Source organism: Catharus ustulatus, chromosome 12 (genome assembly GCF_009819885.2).
Source record: "Catharus ustulatus isolate bCatUst1 chromosome 12, bCatUst1.pri.v2, whole genome shotgun sequence".
Taxonomy (NCBI): domain Eukaryota; kingdom Metazoa; phylum Chordata; class Aves; order Passeriformes; family Turdidae; genus Catharus; species Catharus ustulatus.
Genome location: NC_046232.1, coordinates 8,507,932 through 8,528,262, shown reverse-complemented (window position 1 = coordinate 8,528,262; position 20,331 = coordinate 8,507,932). Strand labels below are relative to the sequence as shown.

The following is a 20,331-nucleotide window of genomic DNA, read 5'->3' as shown; positions in this document are numbered from 1 at the left end:
GTATTTATCAGGGGTTTATTATTTACCACTACATATATGTATATATGTAATGAGTAAATATATGGAGTATAATAGCAAGGTCAATGAAGATGAATTGTGCAGTGCAAAGACCAGATCTTGAGGTGTGTCAGTGGACCATGATGTTTCATAAAGTGCCAGGGTGTTTGCAGACAAGGACACTTCGTATTCTCTACTCTACTTAAGATACCACTGAGGAATTTTTAACCCTTCATGTACCCTGTAGCTAAACAGACTTCTTATTCTGCCAAAGAATTTTTAGCTGCTTTATAAACAAAAAATGGCCATTTTAAGAACTTCTTTGATGGGTTTTTCAGAACTGAATTTTTCTGAGCTGGTTACCTTGTTTTTTATTCCATGGCTATGAAACTAGGAGGTGAATGACATGCTGTACAGAAGGATAGATTCATGTGTTTAAAATGTATTGACTACGTTTCTATGGAATATAAGCTTTTGTTTTATGGAACAGAAACTTCCAGATAACTCATGGAAGCTTTTCAGACTTCTTTTAGATCAAATAGCTTTCCTGTTGTAATGGCAGAAGTTTATGTCCTGCAACTTGTAAACTGTGTTTTGTGTAAGTTTGGGTTTTTTGGGTTTTTTTTGTTCCCAGAAAAATGTCAGATTTAATAACCTGGATGAGAATTTCCATTAGCTGTCATTATTTTCTGTTATGTTCTATGAATTATTTTCTTTTTAATTCTTAAAGAAGAGAAACCAAGAAGATAAGCCCACTTTCAAGTCCTGGCTTATCATAGCATGTTAGTCTGGTAGCAAAGCAACTATTTCAAAACCAAAGTCATGTACATAATTCAGTCACAAGATAGAACAGCACTTCATGGATACAATACTCACTTGTACCTGAATCCTACCTTGTTCCAAAAGATAAGGCAAGAGAGAACTTTCTACTTCTGTTTTACTAGCTAGTAACCATTTGTTACCCTGTCAGTTTTTTTGCTCACTGCCGTACTTCATATGGAGCTAAACTGAAATGTCAGTACTCTGAAAGAAAGAAGAAAGCATTTAAACAGAATTTCTCTGTTAAAGTCAGGGAATTAAACTGGATGAAGAAACCTGGAAATAAGTATAGCTTATTAATCGTTGTTAACAGTATTGCCTAGAACTGTTTCCAGCTTCAATTATTCATGAAAAAAAATCTCATCAGGCTTTTGTGGGGCATCTTCTGTGTTTTCATTATAACCTATTTAAAACATCATCAATATTATTGAATGACAGGTTTGCTTGGCAACTATTGTAATGTCATTCCCTCCTTTTTAGACACTTCAAGAAGCCATGTGCAAGAGAGTGAGATTTCGCAAGACATACAGAACATCTTCAGGATTTTGTTTCGAACATGCAGATGTGTGATTTTTTATTTTTCTGTCACATTATTCCAGAACATCAGTAGTTTTTATGGCTTTAGTCTCCATTGAAACATTTGCCAATGATCTTTTTGGAGATACAAATACTTCTGTGGGTCAAAAATTATGTTTTGTGGAAACAGCTTAAAATAAGTTACACTCCATGGTTTCTGCCCTCTTCAAGAGCCTGATCTCATCTTATTTATATAAGATTTGCAAAGGAATGTTTACAAAGAAATCGGGAAATAGTACAAAAAGGAAAGAGAGTTGTCAGAGCAAAAAGGAACAAGACTTCACTCAGATTGGACAAACAAAAAACCCAAAATTTTCAAATACTTTAAAAAGCACCGTTAAAAAGATTGCCAAGTGCCCATCTGCTCGCAACTTATCAACTGAAGAAGAGGAAAGCAATAGAGAATTTTCACTTTCTCCAACATTTAGTTATAGAGTTGCTATTGCCAATGGACTGCAAAGGCATATTTTTGTAGCAAACACTAATAATGAAGATATAGTTCAAGACCTGTCTTCAAATGATAGCTCATGTTCTGAATCATTAAGTGAAGTAAAAACTAATAGCAAGAAAAACGAATACTTATCCCACACAATGCCTGTGAGACGCAACAGGAAAAGCTTGAGCAGCCTCGCAGCCTCTGATGGAAGTTCGGATGGAGAGCGCACTTTACACACGTTGAAGCTGGGAGCCTTACGAAAACTAAGAAAATGGAAAAAGAGCCAAGAATGTGTCTCATCAGACTCGGAGCTAAGTTCATGGAGGAAAACATGGGGTTTAAGAAGTAAATCTCTGGACAGAACTGGCCGTCACCAGAAGTCAAATACTCTTGAACCTGGCTTTAGTTCAACAGGTTGTATTAGCCAAACCCACGATGTTATGGAAATGATCTTTAAAGAGCTTCAGGGAATAAGTCAAATCGAAACAGAACTCTCTGAATTAAGAGGGCATGTTAATGCTCTGAAACAATCAATTGATGAAATTTCTAGTAGTGTGGAAGTTGTGCAAAATGAAATTGAACAATTGCGAACTGGATTTGTACAGTCCAGAAGAGAAACACGGGACATACATGACTACATTAAGCAGATAGGCCATCCAGGAAACAAAGCAAGTCTTAGGTTTCTAAATGTGCCTGAAGAGCAGTTTGAAAAAGCTGAAAGCATAGTTTACAAAATATTAATGGAAAAAATGGGATTCTCAGAGGCACAAAGCACTATTAAAATTGAGTTTGCCCAAAGGCTTGGCCAGCAAAGAGACTGTCCAAATGCAAAGCCAAGACCCATTCTTGTTTACTTTGAGTCATCACAACAGAGAGACTTGATTTTGAAAAAGTCTTATAAACTTAAGGGAACTGGCATTGGAATTTCTACAGATATATTTTCCCATGAAATAAAAGATAAAAGAGGACTGCCTTCCTCTCAGACGTATGAAAGCATGGATATGAAACTTTTAACTGTGGAGACAAAATCTAAAATGCATGACTGGGAGTCACCTGACAGTGATAAAGACTTGGAATCAGATATAAATAAGAATAGTTATGCAAAAATATCTAAATCAGCACATCAGATAAAAACAAGCACTACAAAGGGGGCTACTGATTCCCCAAACACTAAAGACCTGGACAGAACTGCTGACAATAGCACCTTTTCACACAGAAGAAGTTATGACAATCAGTCACCCGAATTTGACACTATGGAAAAACAATCAAAGACTTATTATTCAGATGTGACTCCTTTATGGCATTTACAAAATGACTTTGCAACACCAAAGCTTAGCCGTTCAGAATCAGATTTCTCAAAATTGTGTCAGTCTTACTCTGAGGATTTTTCAGAAAACCAGTATTTTAGTAGAACAAATGGCAGTTCATTGTTGTCTTCCTCTGATCGAGAACTTTGGCAGCGAAGGCAAGATGAGTCTCTAAACTGGTATGGCAGCTCCCAGGAACAGACTTTTGTCCAAGATATGCAACAGTATCCAGAGCAAAATGAAGCAGGGAACGTAGAAACTGTTGATAGCGGAGTAAGCAATGGAATAATCTGTGTATCTGGAGACATAAACCATTATGATGATAGCCAGCTTTCTTTACAGGATGACATTTCCCCATGGAAAAACTGGAATCAGTTGGAACAAGGGGCAGATTTGGGCCTCGACTCATCGACACAGGAAGTTTTTGTGTATGATATGAGCAGCCCTTCAGACCAACAGACAGATTTTGGAAAGGGACAAGGTTCAGACCTCCAGTATGATACTGAAAGCTATGATTTCACTCTAGATGGCACTTCTCCATCATGTCCAGGCCTTGATAGTGAAACACAAAGTCAGTGGACTGGTCAATATGATGATTATCAGGAAACAAATTCTATCTCCTCTTATCAGAATCAAAACAGATTGCCTATGATGTACCGAAGTCAAAGTGAACTACCAAGTGACGACTCCGAGGAAACTGCCCCTAAATCATGGCACAGCCGATTAAGCATAGATCTTTCTGATAAGACTTTCAGCTTTCCTAAATTTGGATCTACGCTTCAGCGTGCTAAGTCAGCTTTAGAAGTAGTCTGGAATAAAAGCACACAAAGTTTAAGTGGGTATGAAGACAGTGGGTCATCTTTTATGGGAAGATTTAGAACATTATCTCAGTCTACTGCAAATGAATCCAGTACAACGCTTGATTCTGATGTTTATGCCGAGCCTTATTGCTACAAAGCAGAGTATGAGGAAGAATTAACTGAACCATCTGGTGAGAATGAAACAGACTATGTAGAAGTAATGGAACAAGTCCTTGCTAAACTAGAAAATAGAACAAATAGTAGTGAAACTAGTGAGCAGGTCCAAGAGTATGAACTGGACCAGTCTTTGTATGAAACTCCATATGAAATGCTGCCAGAGGAACAATATGATGCACAGTTTGACAGTGTGATCAGTGAAGAGATATTGGAAGTTGAAAGTGACATAGCTCCTGAAGTAGAAATAAGGGAGGATGAAAATCAGAATGTCCCAGAGATGATTACTGAAGTTACTGAAATTCCAAAGAAAAAAAGAATACGACCATCATTTAAAGAAGCTGCTTTAAAAGCATACAAGAAACAAATGAATGATTTGGAGGAGAAGATCCTTGCTGGAGGTAACTGTGTTTTAATACTCTCGTTCAAGTTAAACATTGTCCTCATCAGAGTTGGACATTGATTTTGTATAGTACCTTTTCTGCTCCCATTGAATTCGGCAGCAAAAATGCTGCTTATCTCTGGTTTTGTTTAGAGGGTGAAATAGTTCCATAGAAATCAAAATATTAAATGTCACAAGTTTGTTTTGAAGCAGTTTTCTGAATGTGTTTAGTCAGACATGCTTGTGAGTAACTATATTTCTTGAATTTCAGTAACTTGAAAATTAAATTTCACAAGATTTAAATTTTAAAAAAGAACTAAATACTACACTGTTTTTGGTTTTTTCAGTTTTATAAATGTATTTATAGGAGTAATACAGAGTATTCAGATATTACACTCTTGCTTTCTTCAATAGTTTTCAAGGCATGGTTAGTCCTGTATCTGTCCTAATGGGCAGTGTTCTCTACCCGCTATGCGACCCATAACTTGTTATGTATTTACAAGAGTGGAAGTAAATCCAAACTGATATTATGTCTGTTCTTACTTTAATTCTGTCTTCATTTGTAGTCCCAACAAGCTCTCAGAGAAGTAGTCAGTCCCCAGAAGGGGTGAGAAGGGTGTGGAAGAAAGACAAGAGTGTGAATGGGTCATCCATGTCTGAAGAAGTTCCTTTAGTAAGGAACTAAATTCACAGGAGGCTTTGACACTGTTTTTTTTCATTCTTTTTATTTTTCATATTATCAGGCTTCAAAGCAGACAGTCATGAATATAGCTTTAATAACATACAAAGTAGTTACTAGTAATGTACAAAATAATATACTAGTAATATACAAATATGGTGATATTCAATCTAAACTTTAATGGTAATTCCAATAACATTCATTATAATATTACATGTGCATTTGATTGAGAGCATCATAATGACTGTAGCTAGCCAGATGGTAATTGTCACCTTGACTGAATCTTTCCTTTATCTGCCTTGGAAAAATAATCATCTGATACATTCATTTTAAAGATGAAAAACTGCGCCTTTAGCCAAAAATCGTGTTCAATAGTAATGAGCTTGCGCTTCTGTGGTGTTTCTTTTGTACATGAACAGTTACTTTTGCAATAAATAGCCAACTTGAAAGTCAGTCACAAAAGCATTTAACTATTGATAGTAGTAGGGTTTACTTTAAAGTCTATTTTACATTTAAATAATGGCATTTGATTGTATACTTGTATTTTGCAAGTGTTTTTCTGCAGTACTCTATTAGATACTAGGTGGTATGTATATTAATGAGCAGCTATCAATAATGAGGATTTTCATGAATTTTCCTGATTTTATGAGGCGTGGGAGAAGGGAACCACATTTATTTTACCTAGTCATTATACAATATGAATATTATGTTCTGAGGACTTAATTAAAGGAAACACACAAGGAAGACCTCAAATTTTGAAACCCAGATTGATTCTAGTATTTAAAGTCTGTGCATTTGTGTACATTGGTAGATAACAGGTTGTTAGAGAATAAGAACTGACTTTGATACATCACATGCAATCCTTTCTATTATATGTATAAATTATATGTATTTTCTTCTTTTAACACAACAGGTGAAAGATTTCTTTCAGTCTCTGAATCTATTGACATTTTTTGTTCTGAATAGATGAAGCATTTCTTGTATTTACAGAGAATCCATTTGACTCCAAGACCAGTTTATGAAAATGTGTTATTCAGTGTAGTCTATGGGGCAAAATGTCTGTGTGGTTACCAGATGCCATACTAGGACCTCCACTTAGGTTTCCAAAAATAAAATAATATAGAATATTATAAAAGAGAAGGGAAAGAAAGGAGAAAACGAGTATGTCAGGAGGTTAAGGGGAATTTACAAATAAGCTGCTACAGTACACTGCTTCTCAGCTTATTCTGAGAACAATGTTCATTCACTCTTGAGTAGCAGCTCTGTTTCCTCTTCACACTGTGTTTTCCATGCCATCAAGGCGGAGAATATGTGTTTCAGTCAGGGATTCTGCTTCAGCAGTCACTAACTTGTTACAAATGGATCTTTGGGCCCTGTAGCACACCTAGCAATACCTATTGGCAATACCTATAGTCTTTCATGTTTTTATATCTAATGGATAAATGTGATATTCTTAACCTTTATGTCTGCAGAACACTTTAAAATTCTTCAGAATTTCTGACTTGAAAAATGTATTTTCTAGCTGGAGTAGTCTACTCAAAGAATATTTTACCTGAAAACTATTTCTGCTGAGTGACAGGTAGTATTATTGGAGCAAACTCTTTCCTAATTTAACTTTTGTCTTGCTCTCAGTGAGCTGGATAATGGGTATTACAGACAGTCTATCCACAGATAATGAAATCCACTGGTGGGTTGTCTGTCCTTGGAGACAGACAAAGTCCATCTGGACATGGTCCTGGGCAACCTGCCCTGGATGGCCTGATTTGAGCAGGGTTCTTAGACAAGGCTTCTGACGTTCTCTTCTAGCCTCAGCTGTTCTGTGATATGGAAATGCATTTCTGAACACTTTGTATGCAGCCTTTGAAGCAGGATGTCTTCTTAATGTCAGTTTGGCCGCTAAGACAAAACACCTTTTATTTCTGTTTATTACTTGAATGGCACATAGTCTAGGAAAAAACATTTTGTATATCAGTTCTGAAAGCTCTTCAGAACTCCCAAAACATATTTTGTAACTTCTCATTTTTGACAACCTTCCTTCTCTTCTTTATGTGTGGAATTAGGTAGGTCCAGAGAATACTTAGTTCATCATTTAAGCAAATATTCAATTTTCATTTTAATATTTACAGGAGCAATAATACAGTTTTTTAAAAGTGACTAATAGCTTAGCATTTACATTATTTTTATTAATGGATTTTTTGGTGTTTTTTACTCTTTTACCCCTGTAGCTGATTCACAGTCACCTTCAGATTTCTTACTTTTAGATGGAAAAGTACTAGAAAGAGAACAAGTTCTTTGAATTCATCTTCCTTATATAACCGAAACATAACCTATTCTTCAATGAATTGTTTCATCCATCCATGTAAGCAGGAGTTGTTAGACAACAATCTGTCCAAGCAGAGACAGAAGCTTTTAATACAGTAGTGTTAGGTCTCCAGTTTAATACAAAAGAAGGCTTTAGAATATGATTTTCATTCCAGCAATGCATAAAGTAGAGTCAATAAATCTTTGGTGCATAAATAATTTGTTAGTTCACAAGAACCCCATAAGATGGTCCTATTCTCTGTCACTAGCTGGAGGAAAAAATACACTCTGAGCTGATTGCTTATGTATTATTTATTAAAAAATGTTTTTGGAGGTATACTGGAATGACTAGGTTGTACAAAAGAGAGCAGACATGAGCAGTACATGAGTAATCCTCAGATTTAAAGTTCTGTAAGGATATAGAGACATTGTGTTGGTGCATGTATATTAATGGAGGGATTGATGGCTTGAAAAACTCAAAAAAATACTACCCAGTTGTTTATTTTTTGTACACTGTAATACATTTATTCATTGTTCTACTCCTCACTTTATCCCTAGTGGCTTCTTCCATTCCATCCCTATCTTATGTTTTACAGATGCCTTAACATAAGCATGATTTTTTGTCCTGATGAGAGATTCCGGAGTTACATGCACTCTTCTCAATTGCTTTCAATGATAACATAGACTCTTTCTATGAAAGTTTGTGATCCATTTGTTAAAGATCTTAGTCATCATTTTATATGCCAGATTTTAAAAATCATTCCAATTTTTAAATACCTTTGGTCTGAATTTTCAGACAAAGAGTAACCAGTAGATTGCTTATAATGTCATGATGGGTGAACTTATCTAACTCTATGCATAGGTGCAGTGGTAGCTCAAGAGGACAGGGAACAGGGATTGGATTTGCCTCTTTAAAAGGGGAGGGAAGGGTTTCTGCTTTTTTATAGGAAGTATTTATATTTCACTTTGTGGTGTCTGAGTGAAGAACAGAACTTAGAGATGAGTATGAATACACTCCGATTTTGTTTATGCTAACATCTGAAAGCAAAGGAACTGGTAATGTATTACCTCACTGCGCTGGTGGTGTGGTCATTTGGTTCCATGTCAAGAAAAGCTACCAGTAAAATAAGTAAGCTTATTTCGATGCATATTTCAAACTCTGTTATTCAAACTATGATTTTTTTTTTTTTTAAATAAGTACTTATTTTCTTATTTAGACAGCTTTTCTGGCCTTTTTAAATGAAAACTGTTAGCTGCATTACAACAGCTAACTGCCTTAGCTGCATTTTTTCAAAGAGTAAAAGCTTTAGAAGTTAACCTAACCCTGTCTTCTTGTACTCAGACTTTTTTCCCTATGTCTTAACTTTCATCATGTTTGGTTTTAATACACTTGCGTAGGTGCACAGTTACTTGTAACTAATAGCTACAGTTAATGATGTTGTACTACTTTTGTTACCTGAATGTAAGTTTTTGGATTTGGACTTGAAATGGTCAATGCTGTGGGCCATGAAAATCAATTGATCTGGTATTGTTTAGTAAATTAATCAGTCATTTTCTAGCCATTCAGATGGAAATAGGATAAATAAAAACCTTACCTTGGTTATGAAAATTCCTTACTCTGATGGTGACTATAATGGAGAAATAAAAAGCCTGTTAGAAGTTAAATTTGTTTTTATATTAAAGAGTTCCTCTGTACATAATCTACATTAACTGTATTGGGAAGTGGGCTTTAAGGAAAGACTACTGTTTGTACAAAGAGAAATAGAAAGTATATATCCCATTTTATTTCTTAATTGTTTGAGGTAACTACATTGACTGATTAAAATATTTGGATTTGTGGGGGGTTTCTGTAAAAATAAAATTCTTTCTCAGATTGCTGGTGCAGACTGGGGAAGGAAGGGTGTCCTAGACAGATGGCAGAATTTTAGTTTAGTGTTTAAAATACTGAAGCAATTAATAAACATAGAGCATGTATATTTGCGTGTATTATGCCAAACTGAGATGCCTATTCTTTCATTGACCAGTACTAACAGCTAATGCCAGTCAGTCTTGTTCATAAGGTAATATAAAAGAGGTTGTTGTTAACTTATCTTTTACCCTTTTTAATCTGTCTGCTTTTGTTACAATGAAAGTTACAGTTTACCATGTTTTGGGAATTCTTTGAAATCTAAGCACATTCTGTTCTCATTACACCTTATTTCTTCAAGTATTTTGTTGTTAAAAATTAAATATAAATTTTATAAAATAAAATAAATAAGTAAAAATTAAATCTAAACTGTCTTAAACTAAAGCAGATTTTAGTTGATATAGTATGGAGGTACTTTTTACAGTTGAGGTGTGTGTTAACTATAAACCCAGATTCCCCCAAAAAGGCTTGAAACTGAGTTGTGGCCACACCTTAAGTTGCCTGGAAGTTTAGCATCACCTTGTTCAAAGTAATGAATGAAACATTTTATGTGATGTCTTTGAGATGCTTCTCCTGGACTCAGCCCAATGTAATTTCATGTCTTTCTAATTTCAGGCACAGTCTGAGGGGGGGAAAAAGTGACTGAATGAATGCAATTAGTCTTTGCATCATTGGGAAAGAGTAGTCCAGACAGAAACACTTGTAGTTAACAAAAGCAGATTTTTTGTTCTGTTTGAAAACATTGGAGCCACAGTATTTAATGCTACGAGGTTTTGTTTGTTTTTCCCACGTCTCATTTATTTATGGCTTGCTTGGTTTTTTTACAAGAGTCATAAATTAATTCATTAATATAAGGATTGATTGTGTATTCTGTGTGGCTGATACAGTTAATCTGCAATGTTTAAGGAAAATTAATATATATTCACCAAATGTATCATCTATAAAGAGATGGATTTGGGGACAGAATACTTTTCAATAGAAGATGATTAATCTATTGCCATTGCCCTTCTTTTCATATGTAAATAATATAAAAAGGCAGATTCCAGAAAGTTTCCATCCGTGTAACTTCCCTTCTTTATTTATATCAGAAGATGGTCATAATGGAAGAGATGTATTGTGTAAGCAGGCTGGGGAAGAAATGGTTACTCTTGCTGTGCATTTTAATAGGTGTCTGGTACTGAGGAAACAAGATTACTGCAAGTAAAGGAATCTGTTTTGGTGCTGTATAGGGAATGATAATGAACCACAGAAATGTAATAATCCATTTTTTTAAAAAAACCCCTGTCTTAGTTTTCTTTCTCAACACCATGCTTGTGTCTGTCTTCTCTTCAGGTAAACATAATGATAGATGTCTTTAACTCTTTTTTGGGGTGGGGGGATGGGTACATGGTTGATTAAGAAGTTGTACAGGATGTAGAGGACACAAAATACATTTTCAGATGCTGTGGGTAGAAACTCATTAATACAATACTCCTGCACACAAACTGGTTAGCCACAATGCCTTTTTCACGCATGTAGGTGTGCATTCTGAAAATCCTCCACTAATATTAAAGGAGGCAAAATAGTATTCTAAAGAATTATTAACCACTCCATGAGTTCAATGAGGATGGTGCTGGTGAACCAAGGTATATTGATATGACTCAGCTTTGTATGCTTGTTTTGTGCACAGGAGAGTGTGTGCATTATTTTCTTGCTACTGGTTTCACTGGAGTCAGGCATAAGTCTTTATACCCTTCCCTTCCTATTTCTTTACTGTCCTTTGATGGAGAAAAGGATATCAGAGATTTAAAACAGAAAATGGCAGTCTGTCCAGCGTGAGATTAAAAGATTTGTAGAAAGGTTACTTTTGAAAAATTATGGCAGGAAATCGAATCATTTAGTCATAAAGATGATGCATCCATCTTTTTATCTGTGAAGAAAAAGCAAGTAGTTAATTCACCACCTACTCTAAAGTTGGGGCTTTGTGAAAGCATGCTCTCTACAGTTGGTTACTACACATTCAGTCTGTACTTTTTTTCCACTAGTTAAGTAAGTGAAAGAATTATTTTAAAACCTGTTTAATATATCTTCCAGGATATTCTTCTGGCTTATTGTGCTTTAATTCTGTAGTTACAGCATTTGTTCTTATCAGAAAATCTTAGATTATAATACTGGGTCTCTTTGTAAACAGGATAGTAAACAAATAGATTGAAGAGCAACAGTTTAATTTAGCATAGTAATTCCTGCTAAATCGGTGTGCATTACATCAGGGAAATGTGTGTCACAACATTTGTGTAACAGTCGCAGATTCAAAAAATTACGCTGTTATCAGATGCTCTTTCCTAGAATAGCTACACTCATTCTTTAAACATAAAAAAAAATAAACCAACCAAGCAAACAAACCCAGACAAAACCCCGAACAAAGCCAAAAACCCAACCAAACAACTACAAACCAAAAAAACCCACAACAAACTACAACATCCCCACCCCCAACATCCTTAATCAGTGAGGTTTAGCAGAAATCCATATTTTGGCTGTTGAATAAAAACAAGTTGACAAACCAAATAACCCAACAAAGCACAGTCCACCTCAAACCCCTTTTGTTTAGAGAATGATTTGTCTTTTTAATAAAAGTGATTTGTTGAAACTGCTAGCTTCCTTCGTAAATGAAGAATGTCTCTGCTACTCTACTCACAAAAACAGGAGGCCATTTAACACTATTTTCACTGACTTTAGAATTAATGTAGATTAATAAATATTCATGCAGTTTGTCTGCTCTTTTTGAGCTTAAACAGATTTAAAGCTGGTGGAGCTAAGTGGAATGCTGGCCATGAATGTCAGTTCCAAGGGTTTTGCTGGGAAGATGAACACAATATTGTATCATCAAGATTAAAAATAATTTTTATTTCCAAAATATTAAAGCATTTTCTTTAGATCAATGTGTTCTAGAAGTAGAAATAACATGCATTATTTTTGAATGCAGCTTTGGGATAAAAGGAATTTTGTTAAAGCATCAGGCTGAATCAATATCTAGACATGCATTTAAAAAATGTAATGACTTGGAAAATATGAATTCATAAATAGGCTCAAGTATTCCTCTGGTATATTTGTGAAGTAGAATATTACAACAGAGTGTGTAAGAGATTCTCTGTTTCGCTGTCAAAGGGAAATTGGGACTACTTCTGTGGGACAGGTGCCAGACTTTTCCTTGTGCACGTTTTCCAGGTGATCAGTGGAACACCTAGAAAGTTGTCTCTCAGGAACTCTAAATAGAAGGAAATACCTGAAACCTCTCTAGTTATTGCTGATGCAAAATTATTGTTGGTACTGGCAGAACTTTGTTAGCCACAAGGATTTTTATCTTGAGGAGCTGACAGTATTCTTAAGATAGCTTGCAAGATAAAAAGTTTCAGAAAATCTGAAAATCAAGACTTACTGTTCTATTGATGACAGAGCCATTTAAAAATGTCTTGGATACCATGATAAAGAATATGATGTGCAAAAGATACAAGGATACAAGTTAGCTAGAAAAAAATACCACAGAAAATACTGTAATCTGTTTTCACTAAATAAGTAGTGCAAAGAGCAATCTGCTGACTGACACTTGAGTAGCTTCTCTGGAGTAGATTATTGGAGCAGCAGCAAGTGATTTGTCAATGCTGTCACAGACCCGTAAACTATGTATAGCTCTGGGTATCACCAGTGCAACTGCAGCCTCAGCTGTCCTTCAGCTGCATATATACCAAGATGGAAAAAGGATAGACAGATGTGATAGATGTACTTTCATTGAATGTGAAAATAAACCAGGAAAGAGGAATATTTATAAAATGGATGAGTATAAACCGAAGCACTTTTTAATCTTCTGTAGCTCTTCCTGTTCCATTTGGCATAAACAGAATGGAGCTGATGCTCCTCTGCATCCATAAGGCAAGGAGGGTACTGCAAACATAAAGCAGTGGAATTCTCCTTAGGAACTTTTAAAGGCATGTTGGGTGAAATTTTCTTTTTCTAAAAAACCATGAAAATAAAGGACAAGGAGACATGCCTTTTTCTATTAACTATAAAAAGGGATTGAGGATTTCAGAAGGATTTATGCATGTCCCATCAAGCAAAAAAAGTCCGGTAGTACCAGAAGTCATCCTTTGAATTCCAGTGTACCAGTCTATAGCTCTTAACATCTGTGGCAATCTTCGGTGTTTGGGCATAATTATTCCAACTTATTATTTCAAGCAGAGCCAAAAAACCCTATAATTTGATTTTGAGTTTACCTATAGCATAAAAGATAACAGTAAATAACCATTTTTAATGGCTTTATGCTAATCATATTATTTCAAGTATTTTTCTTCTCTTGTATGTTTATCCAGTTTCTTATCAGCAGAAGAAAATCTGATTTCTTTGTCTTATCTTAGTAAGTTATATTAGTTTGATGTCATCTTATTTTGTATGTGATTATATATTGACTCATTTTTTCTTTGACTGCTCTAAGACTTGAAATTAGCTCAGCTCATCTAAATTTTTTAGCTTTCTAGTTTGGGGGTTCTGAAGATAATGTTTAAAGTGTTTGAGACTATTTTAGAGAGTTTTTAAACGTTATCGCAGAAGTGGAAACAACTCCACAGGAGAAGAAACAATTCATGCCAGCAGCAGCTGTGAATATCATACCCTTTGAAATATGTGATTGCTGCCCAGACACTACGTTCCAGTCCTTTGTTCCTGATCCTGGTACATGTTATTCTTGCTCTTTTAACAGTAGTATGTTTCTATGACTTATGCCACCATTAGCATTTTATTTTACAACAGGGGTTCACTTTTGAAGCACATCTTTGTCATCCCAGTTTGCCACATTTGGTTTGATCACTGGAATGGCTGAGTGGAATCAATGTTTTTTACTAATGCAACCAAGTCAGATGCTGCTCTTCAAGATCACGTCTGATGTGCTCAGCAGCTAATGGGCTTTCAGTCATCAGGGCCAAAAATAGAAGTGGTATGCAGTAAATGCCCCTGAAACATTTTTTCTGTGAGTGCTTGTGTCTTTGTCACCAACTGCTTTGACCTTCTGCTCCGCCCTTATGGCGCTCAGCTCTTTGCTATTGCACACTTGTTCTTTGTGGCCCAAGGTGGACACAGCTCACCCCTCTGCCCCAGGCTGCCACAGAACATCCCTGCCCTGCTGTCACTTCTGTCTGCGCTGTCTCGGTGCAATCCTCATGTTCAATGCAAGGACCAAGGAACATGTTTTTGGTTTGTTAGAGTCCAGAGGAAGTACTCTCACATTTATTGTCCAACCAAAGGACCGTTTGCTTGGATTTCTTTGGAAGTAAACCAATCGGACTTCAGCTTGCAACTCAGACCATGATACAGTGATCCAAGTCAAACATTTTGTGGCATTGTTAGCTGTGTGATGCAGAAAGATTTGCAATAATCAATTATCTGTTTGTTTTTATAGCAAATAATTAATTACTTGGTTTTACGTACTGTTATCACATGTATTGAGGGAGATAAAATATGCCTTTTCATCTTTTTTGGATAATGTATGCCCTATAATTTTAATGCTTTCTGAGGTCAGAAGAGATATTTAAAATGCATGCTTTTACTTCCTACCATCACCCTAACAAGCCAGAGTCTGTCAAGAGAGCCCAGTCTTCAGGAGAATGGTAGCTTTTTGAGCTCTCTACATTCTGTAATCAAATCGTTTTCTTGACAGACTATAACCTACTGTTTTAGAGACAAATTCTAGAATTTGGTAGAAGTGTCTATTAGCTGTTGAAAAACAATAGAAAGCAAAGCCATTAGAAGTCAAATAGGACTCAATTTCTGAACACCAGAGATGTTTTTTAAGCATGTCTTTTTGTTTCAGGTTTGCAGACTACTTTATGAGTAGAGACAAAAATGCAGTTTTCATCTTCACCAAACTGACCTCCTGTTTTGACTCTCCATGTATCCGCTAGTAATTTTTCTACATCACTGCTGGTAAAGTGCTAGCAGCAATTCTTCTATTTCTCCTGTCAACCAAGCTTTATTCAAGTTTGACCTTCTCTTTGTCAGACAAGCATCACTCATCTCTTATGATGTGCTAGCTTTAATATCTTTCAAGCATTATATGCCATCTCCCTAGAATATGCTTCAGCAATACGACATCCTCTGGGCTTACAGAGTGCAGTGTTCTGTTCTGTAGTGACAATAATAACTTCTGGGTGCAGCATTTACTATTTTAGCATGGCTTAATTTGTGTCATTGTTTTGGCCAATCTACTTCTATAATGTCCTGCCTCTATTCAAACCTGGGTTTCATCTGTTATTTCTCTTTCTTGGCAATGCATGCTAATTAAAATTGTCCGCCTCAGACTTCAAACTACTTCTACCTGTGGGTACTTTACACATGTTATTTTCATGGAACAGCTGTATTGTTATCTAATTCCAGCGAGTTTTTGTCTGAAGGCTTTGCTTCCAGAAACAATGTAATTATCAGCCAGTTTGACATTCTTGCAGCCATTCTGCAGAATTAAATATTGCAATGGTACTTTGAGAGAATAATGAACTTTAATTCTTTTTCCTATTTGATGTTGTGCTATAATGCACACTTACAAGAGTAGAAATCAATGTTTTGATTAATTTTGATCCTAACAGTTTAGATTTTTAGAACCTTGTAACAGTTCTTGTTCTAGGACAGGGAGTGGAGAACTGAATTTTTGCAGTCATTAAAGAAAGAGGAGCATATTGGGACAATGTTCTGCTGCTCAGAAAAGTGCAGAAATGAAATGATACAAGACTTTTGAAGGAGGGTTATGACTGGGAGGCAGAATCACCTGAACCTCTTTACTAGAAATACCTCTGCTGACTGATAGAGCCAGTTGTGTCACAAGCTACAAAAGCAAAGGTCTGTGTTGACTACCATATCTTCATTGCTAATACACTTTTCATGCAGGAAGAGTCTGCCTTTTCAGTATCCTTTATAGATTTTTTTTTTCCTCAGAAATTCAAGTATTGAAACTGGTTGTCTTGTGTGATTAATATCTGTTTAGTGTGAAAAGTTACAGATGGCAGCATTGCTAATAGAGTGAATAAATTGGACCATGACAATCTGAAAACAGTTTATAACAATGTAAAGTTAAACTTTTCTAAGACCTGTAAATTTTCAAGTCTGAATAGTAATTATGCAGCAATAATAAACACTTGTTGGAAATTTACTTAGCCTACATTTAAACTGATAGGTGGATAGAAAATAACCAGGGGGCTTATTTGAGATTACTGAAAAAATGACAAGCCCCTCTCACCTAATCCCCACCTATCCCCATATGTAAACCCCTTTCAACAGAAGCCAAGATTTAGTGGCTATGCTGAGTATTCTACAGCTTTTTAATACCTGGAACTTATTAAAGGAAAGTGAAAGACTAATTTTATCTAATTTCCTGCTTAGTTATCTGATTAAATGTAATTAACTGCCTTAACAAATAAAAAGGGTTTGTGAGCATTTACCTTTTGTCTTCATTATTTGACATTAGTAAAAAAGAATTTTCAGTACTATGTAAATAGATAACCACCCTGCTCTTCTGCTACACAGGTTTGTAGATATCAGTGTGGACTACACTGAGCTGAAATAGCAAAAATTAAGGGCCAAAAGGATTTTTCCTACAATCCTAGTAAAAACCACTTTCCTCTTGTCTAAAATGGCCTGTGGTATAGAAGCACTATATGAAGGCCATTACTGATATTTCATAATTTAGTGAATTTTCAATTAAAAGAAAAATTTAAGGAGAAACAATTAATTAAAGTAAGAAGACTTAGCTGTATGAACTAGTGTTTGCACTGCTCCTACGTGCACTCATTAGTTTTTTAGGTTAATATTTTGAATGCGTGAATGACAGGAGCAAGTTATATGAAGATAAAGCTCTTTTAAGTAAATCATTGTCATTCAGCAATATAATATGAGATGTCTAGCCTTGAATCCCTGATTTAAAAATACATCCAGTGGTCTCTTACATAATCACAGTTCATTTCTTATCTACATCAAGGAATGTTGCTGTCTATTCTGGTAGCCTAACGACTACTAAAGTGAATCGCTTGATGACTCTGTACACTTCCTGATCTGGTGCTCTCACACACGCAGAGAACACTTCCACAGTTCAGATTATTTCACTCATGGGGAGTTCAGAAGAAGCAGTAAACAATGAAGTTCTTTAACTAATTTTGTCTCTGAAGATGTGCTCATTTGAGATGTTCTTAAAATCTCTTTTTTGGGAAAATTGCATCCGTTGTCCACTTTATGTAATTTCTATTGAGAAAAGAGACCATTAGATGGGTCCATTTTTCTTTATATGTAATGACTGCAAAGAAAAGCAAGTTAAGCTAAAAACATACCTTTCCTCCTTGCTAATTTTTATTGCCATTCTCCTCACTAAATTTAGGCAAAATTAGGCTCCAGTAAAGGAAATGTAGTGAAATTAGATGAAGGTGGCTGAAACCAAGAGAAGCAAAGAAAATTTTATATATCTATCTCTCGTGCTCTGAAAAATTTCATTTTATGTAGAAGTCTCAACAATTTTTAATACAACTTTTTGAACAAGTGGATTACATGAAGAATCAATATGATTCTTTAGGCATCTGATAGCAAAGTATTTGCAAATCAGTTAAGAATTGCATTCCACATAAATAATACTGAGATTTATTTACTCTGTGTCAGTATTACCAATTTTATTATTATGAGATATTCTAGAGAGAAGGTGCAGGTTGCATGAACAGATTGTGGTGAGGCATCTTAAATTACAAGTAGTGTCTTGCTTGAAACTTCCCTGAGTCCCAGATTTTTCTTCACTTTTTGGACTCTTCCTTTTTCACAGGTTTGAGAATTGGTGCCTCTGTCTCTCCTACCCTGTTGGTTCATGCTGCCATGTCTTTTCTCTCATTGGTGTCCAGATGCTTCTCCAGCCCTCTGGTTTTAACTCATATTTTCTTTATGCCTCATAAGAGCACCCCCATCCTGTTTCCATGGCCAGCCTATCTTACAGTCACCTATTTCCTCCTGGCTATGCTCTCAGACTGCTTTCAAAGTGCTGCAATAATTTTGGAGTGGGAAAACTAGATCATATTGTTGTCCATATATTCTTTAGATGCTTGAAAGAGTAGCCAATACTATCTGGTGTTGTGAGACAAACATATTCACAATTTCTTTTTTTTTTTAATAGAATATTTAAAGAGTAAGCTCATTTTCATAAATCCAGTCAGCCAAATGCTTTGATCATGTAAGCAGCCTCTAAAAGTAGTGGCAGAATAGAGCTTTTTAGTTCCCTGATTGTCATTACTGTACACTGTGCAGCTTTACAGTTGCCAGTATATTTTGGATTTATGTGTTTGAGTGTGATTTTTCCTGTACATAAACTAGTTTAAAAATTAAATGTGGCACATATTTAATATGTAAATTGTTATTTTCAAATACGTGCAACCTGAGATATCTCCAAACATCTAAAGAATATCCAAACTATTTAAAGGGTCCTTGAGCAGTCCCTTTGGGGAAGATCAGTAAGGTGACAATTAAAACAATGCTGTTTCATGTGTGCACTGTGCTGTAATATGCAGATGTGACAAGACAATAAAATAAGGCTAGCTTTTTCTGTCAGCAAGTATTTTGTGTCTGATTGCAAATTTTCACAATTGCTCTTGCATTAAGCAATTTAGAATAAGACATTTATATATATATGAAATAACATATACTTTCACAATTGTAGTTCTGTTGGCATTTGGGAAGTAATTTCTGCCATGTTATGAGTAGCTGTGATAGAAAAGTTACAGTTCAGGAGTTGGGGTGGGGAATGTGGTGTTTATATCTTTAGAAACACTTTCCTTTTCCTTGAAAATACAGCATTCTTTATTTGAACACTGCAACTATATTAAATATGTATTCATTATTATTTAAAATATATTTTTAAAAAAATTAAAAATCACATGGAGATGGGGTGTAGTATGTGAATTATATGCTATCCACACAGTCTTTCATATGTGGGAGTGGTTCTTATCTACCAAGAACATCTTTTTGCTTGTTTAAAATGTAGTGACGGTGATCTTGCTACAATTACACAGCTAAGCACAGATAGATGTTACTTGGATTCTGGTCTACATTAACAGATTAAAACACTGACAGATTTTATAGCATAAGATTTTTTTCAGAGACTGCTTTTTCTAACCTATATTCCCCTTCTTCCCAATTCTCTTTCAGATAGCGGTTCTGTGGATGAAAAGGTTTAAAATCACCTATTTGCTATAGGGATCATGTATTTTGTTGATGTTTGTTTGTGACTTATTTGACCTGTTTTGTTCCTTCATTTTAGTTGTAAAATCTGCATGGTTTTTTCCCCAGCTTTCCACTCTTTTGTTCTCCTTTGATTGTATTGCAAATGTGTTGCATTTATATACAGGGTAACCCTCACTGTTGTGCTTTCTGTAATTGCCAACACAGGGGTCTGCTACTGTCAAACATGATATCTGATTTTTGCCTCCAATTATCACCTACCCTGCATTCACTATAGGATTTAAAGGGCAACAATATTTGGGAAGCAACACCTCTACTTTCCCATGGGTTCTTCCATTGTGTGTCACTAAATGCTGAATGCTGCCAAAATGTTTCCCAAAGGAACATGCAGTCTAGCTTTGGCCTGGAGCTGACCCTGCTAAACATTTTCATATGTCTTATATGTTTGATGCAGTTAAATTCTGCCCAAAACTTACCATAAGCAACCAAGTAACTGTACTTTTTTATCTCTATTAAAGGCTCGGTTAGTAAGTGCAAATTCCTTGGATGCTTCCAAGCTTTATGCAGTCCAAGCATTTGCTGGGTAAGTAAAAATGTAAATGAATTTTGTTATTTGCATCTGAAAATTAGTCTTATAGCACTGTGGTATTTTTTCCAAGCTTTTTGTTTTAAGAAATTATATTAAAACGAAGATAGTTTCATTGCGTATGTCTTCCCCTTTTAATTTTTTTAA

The 20,331-nt window shown here is 35.4% G+C and overlaps 1 protein-coding gene across 3 annotated transcripts in view; it reads left to right on the top strand.

Moving 5' to 3' along the window:
- The window catches only part of UNC13C (unc-13 homolog C), a 141,219-nt gene that overhangs the window by 7,587 nt on the left and 113,301 nt on the right, over positions 1 to 20,331 (top strand). For all 3 annotated transcript variants that reach the window (XM_033070293.2, XM_033070292.2, XM_033070295.2), the window contains exons 2-4: positions 1,297 to 4,510; positions 19,566 to 19,588; positions 20,117 to 20,181. In XM_033070293.2, the coding sequence (XP_032926184.1) occupies positions 1,543 to 4,510; positions 19,566 to 19,588; positions 20,117 to 20,181 (3,056 nt within the window). In that variant the 5' untranslated portion in view covers positions 1,297 to 1,542. The remainder of the gene's footprint in view (positions 1 to 1,296; positions 4,511 to 19,565; positions 19,589 to 20,116; positions 20,182 to 20,331) is intronic.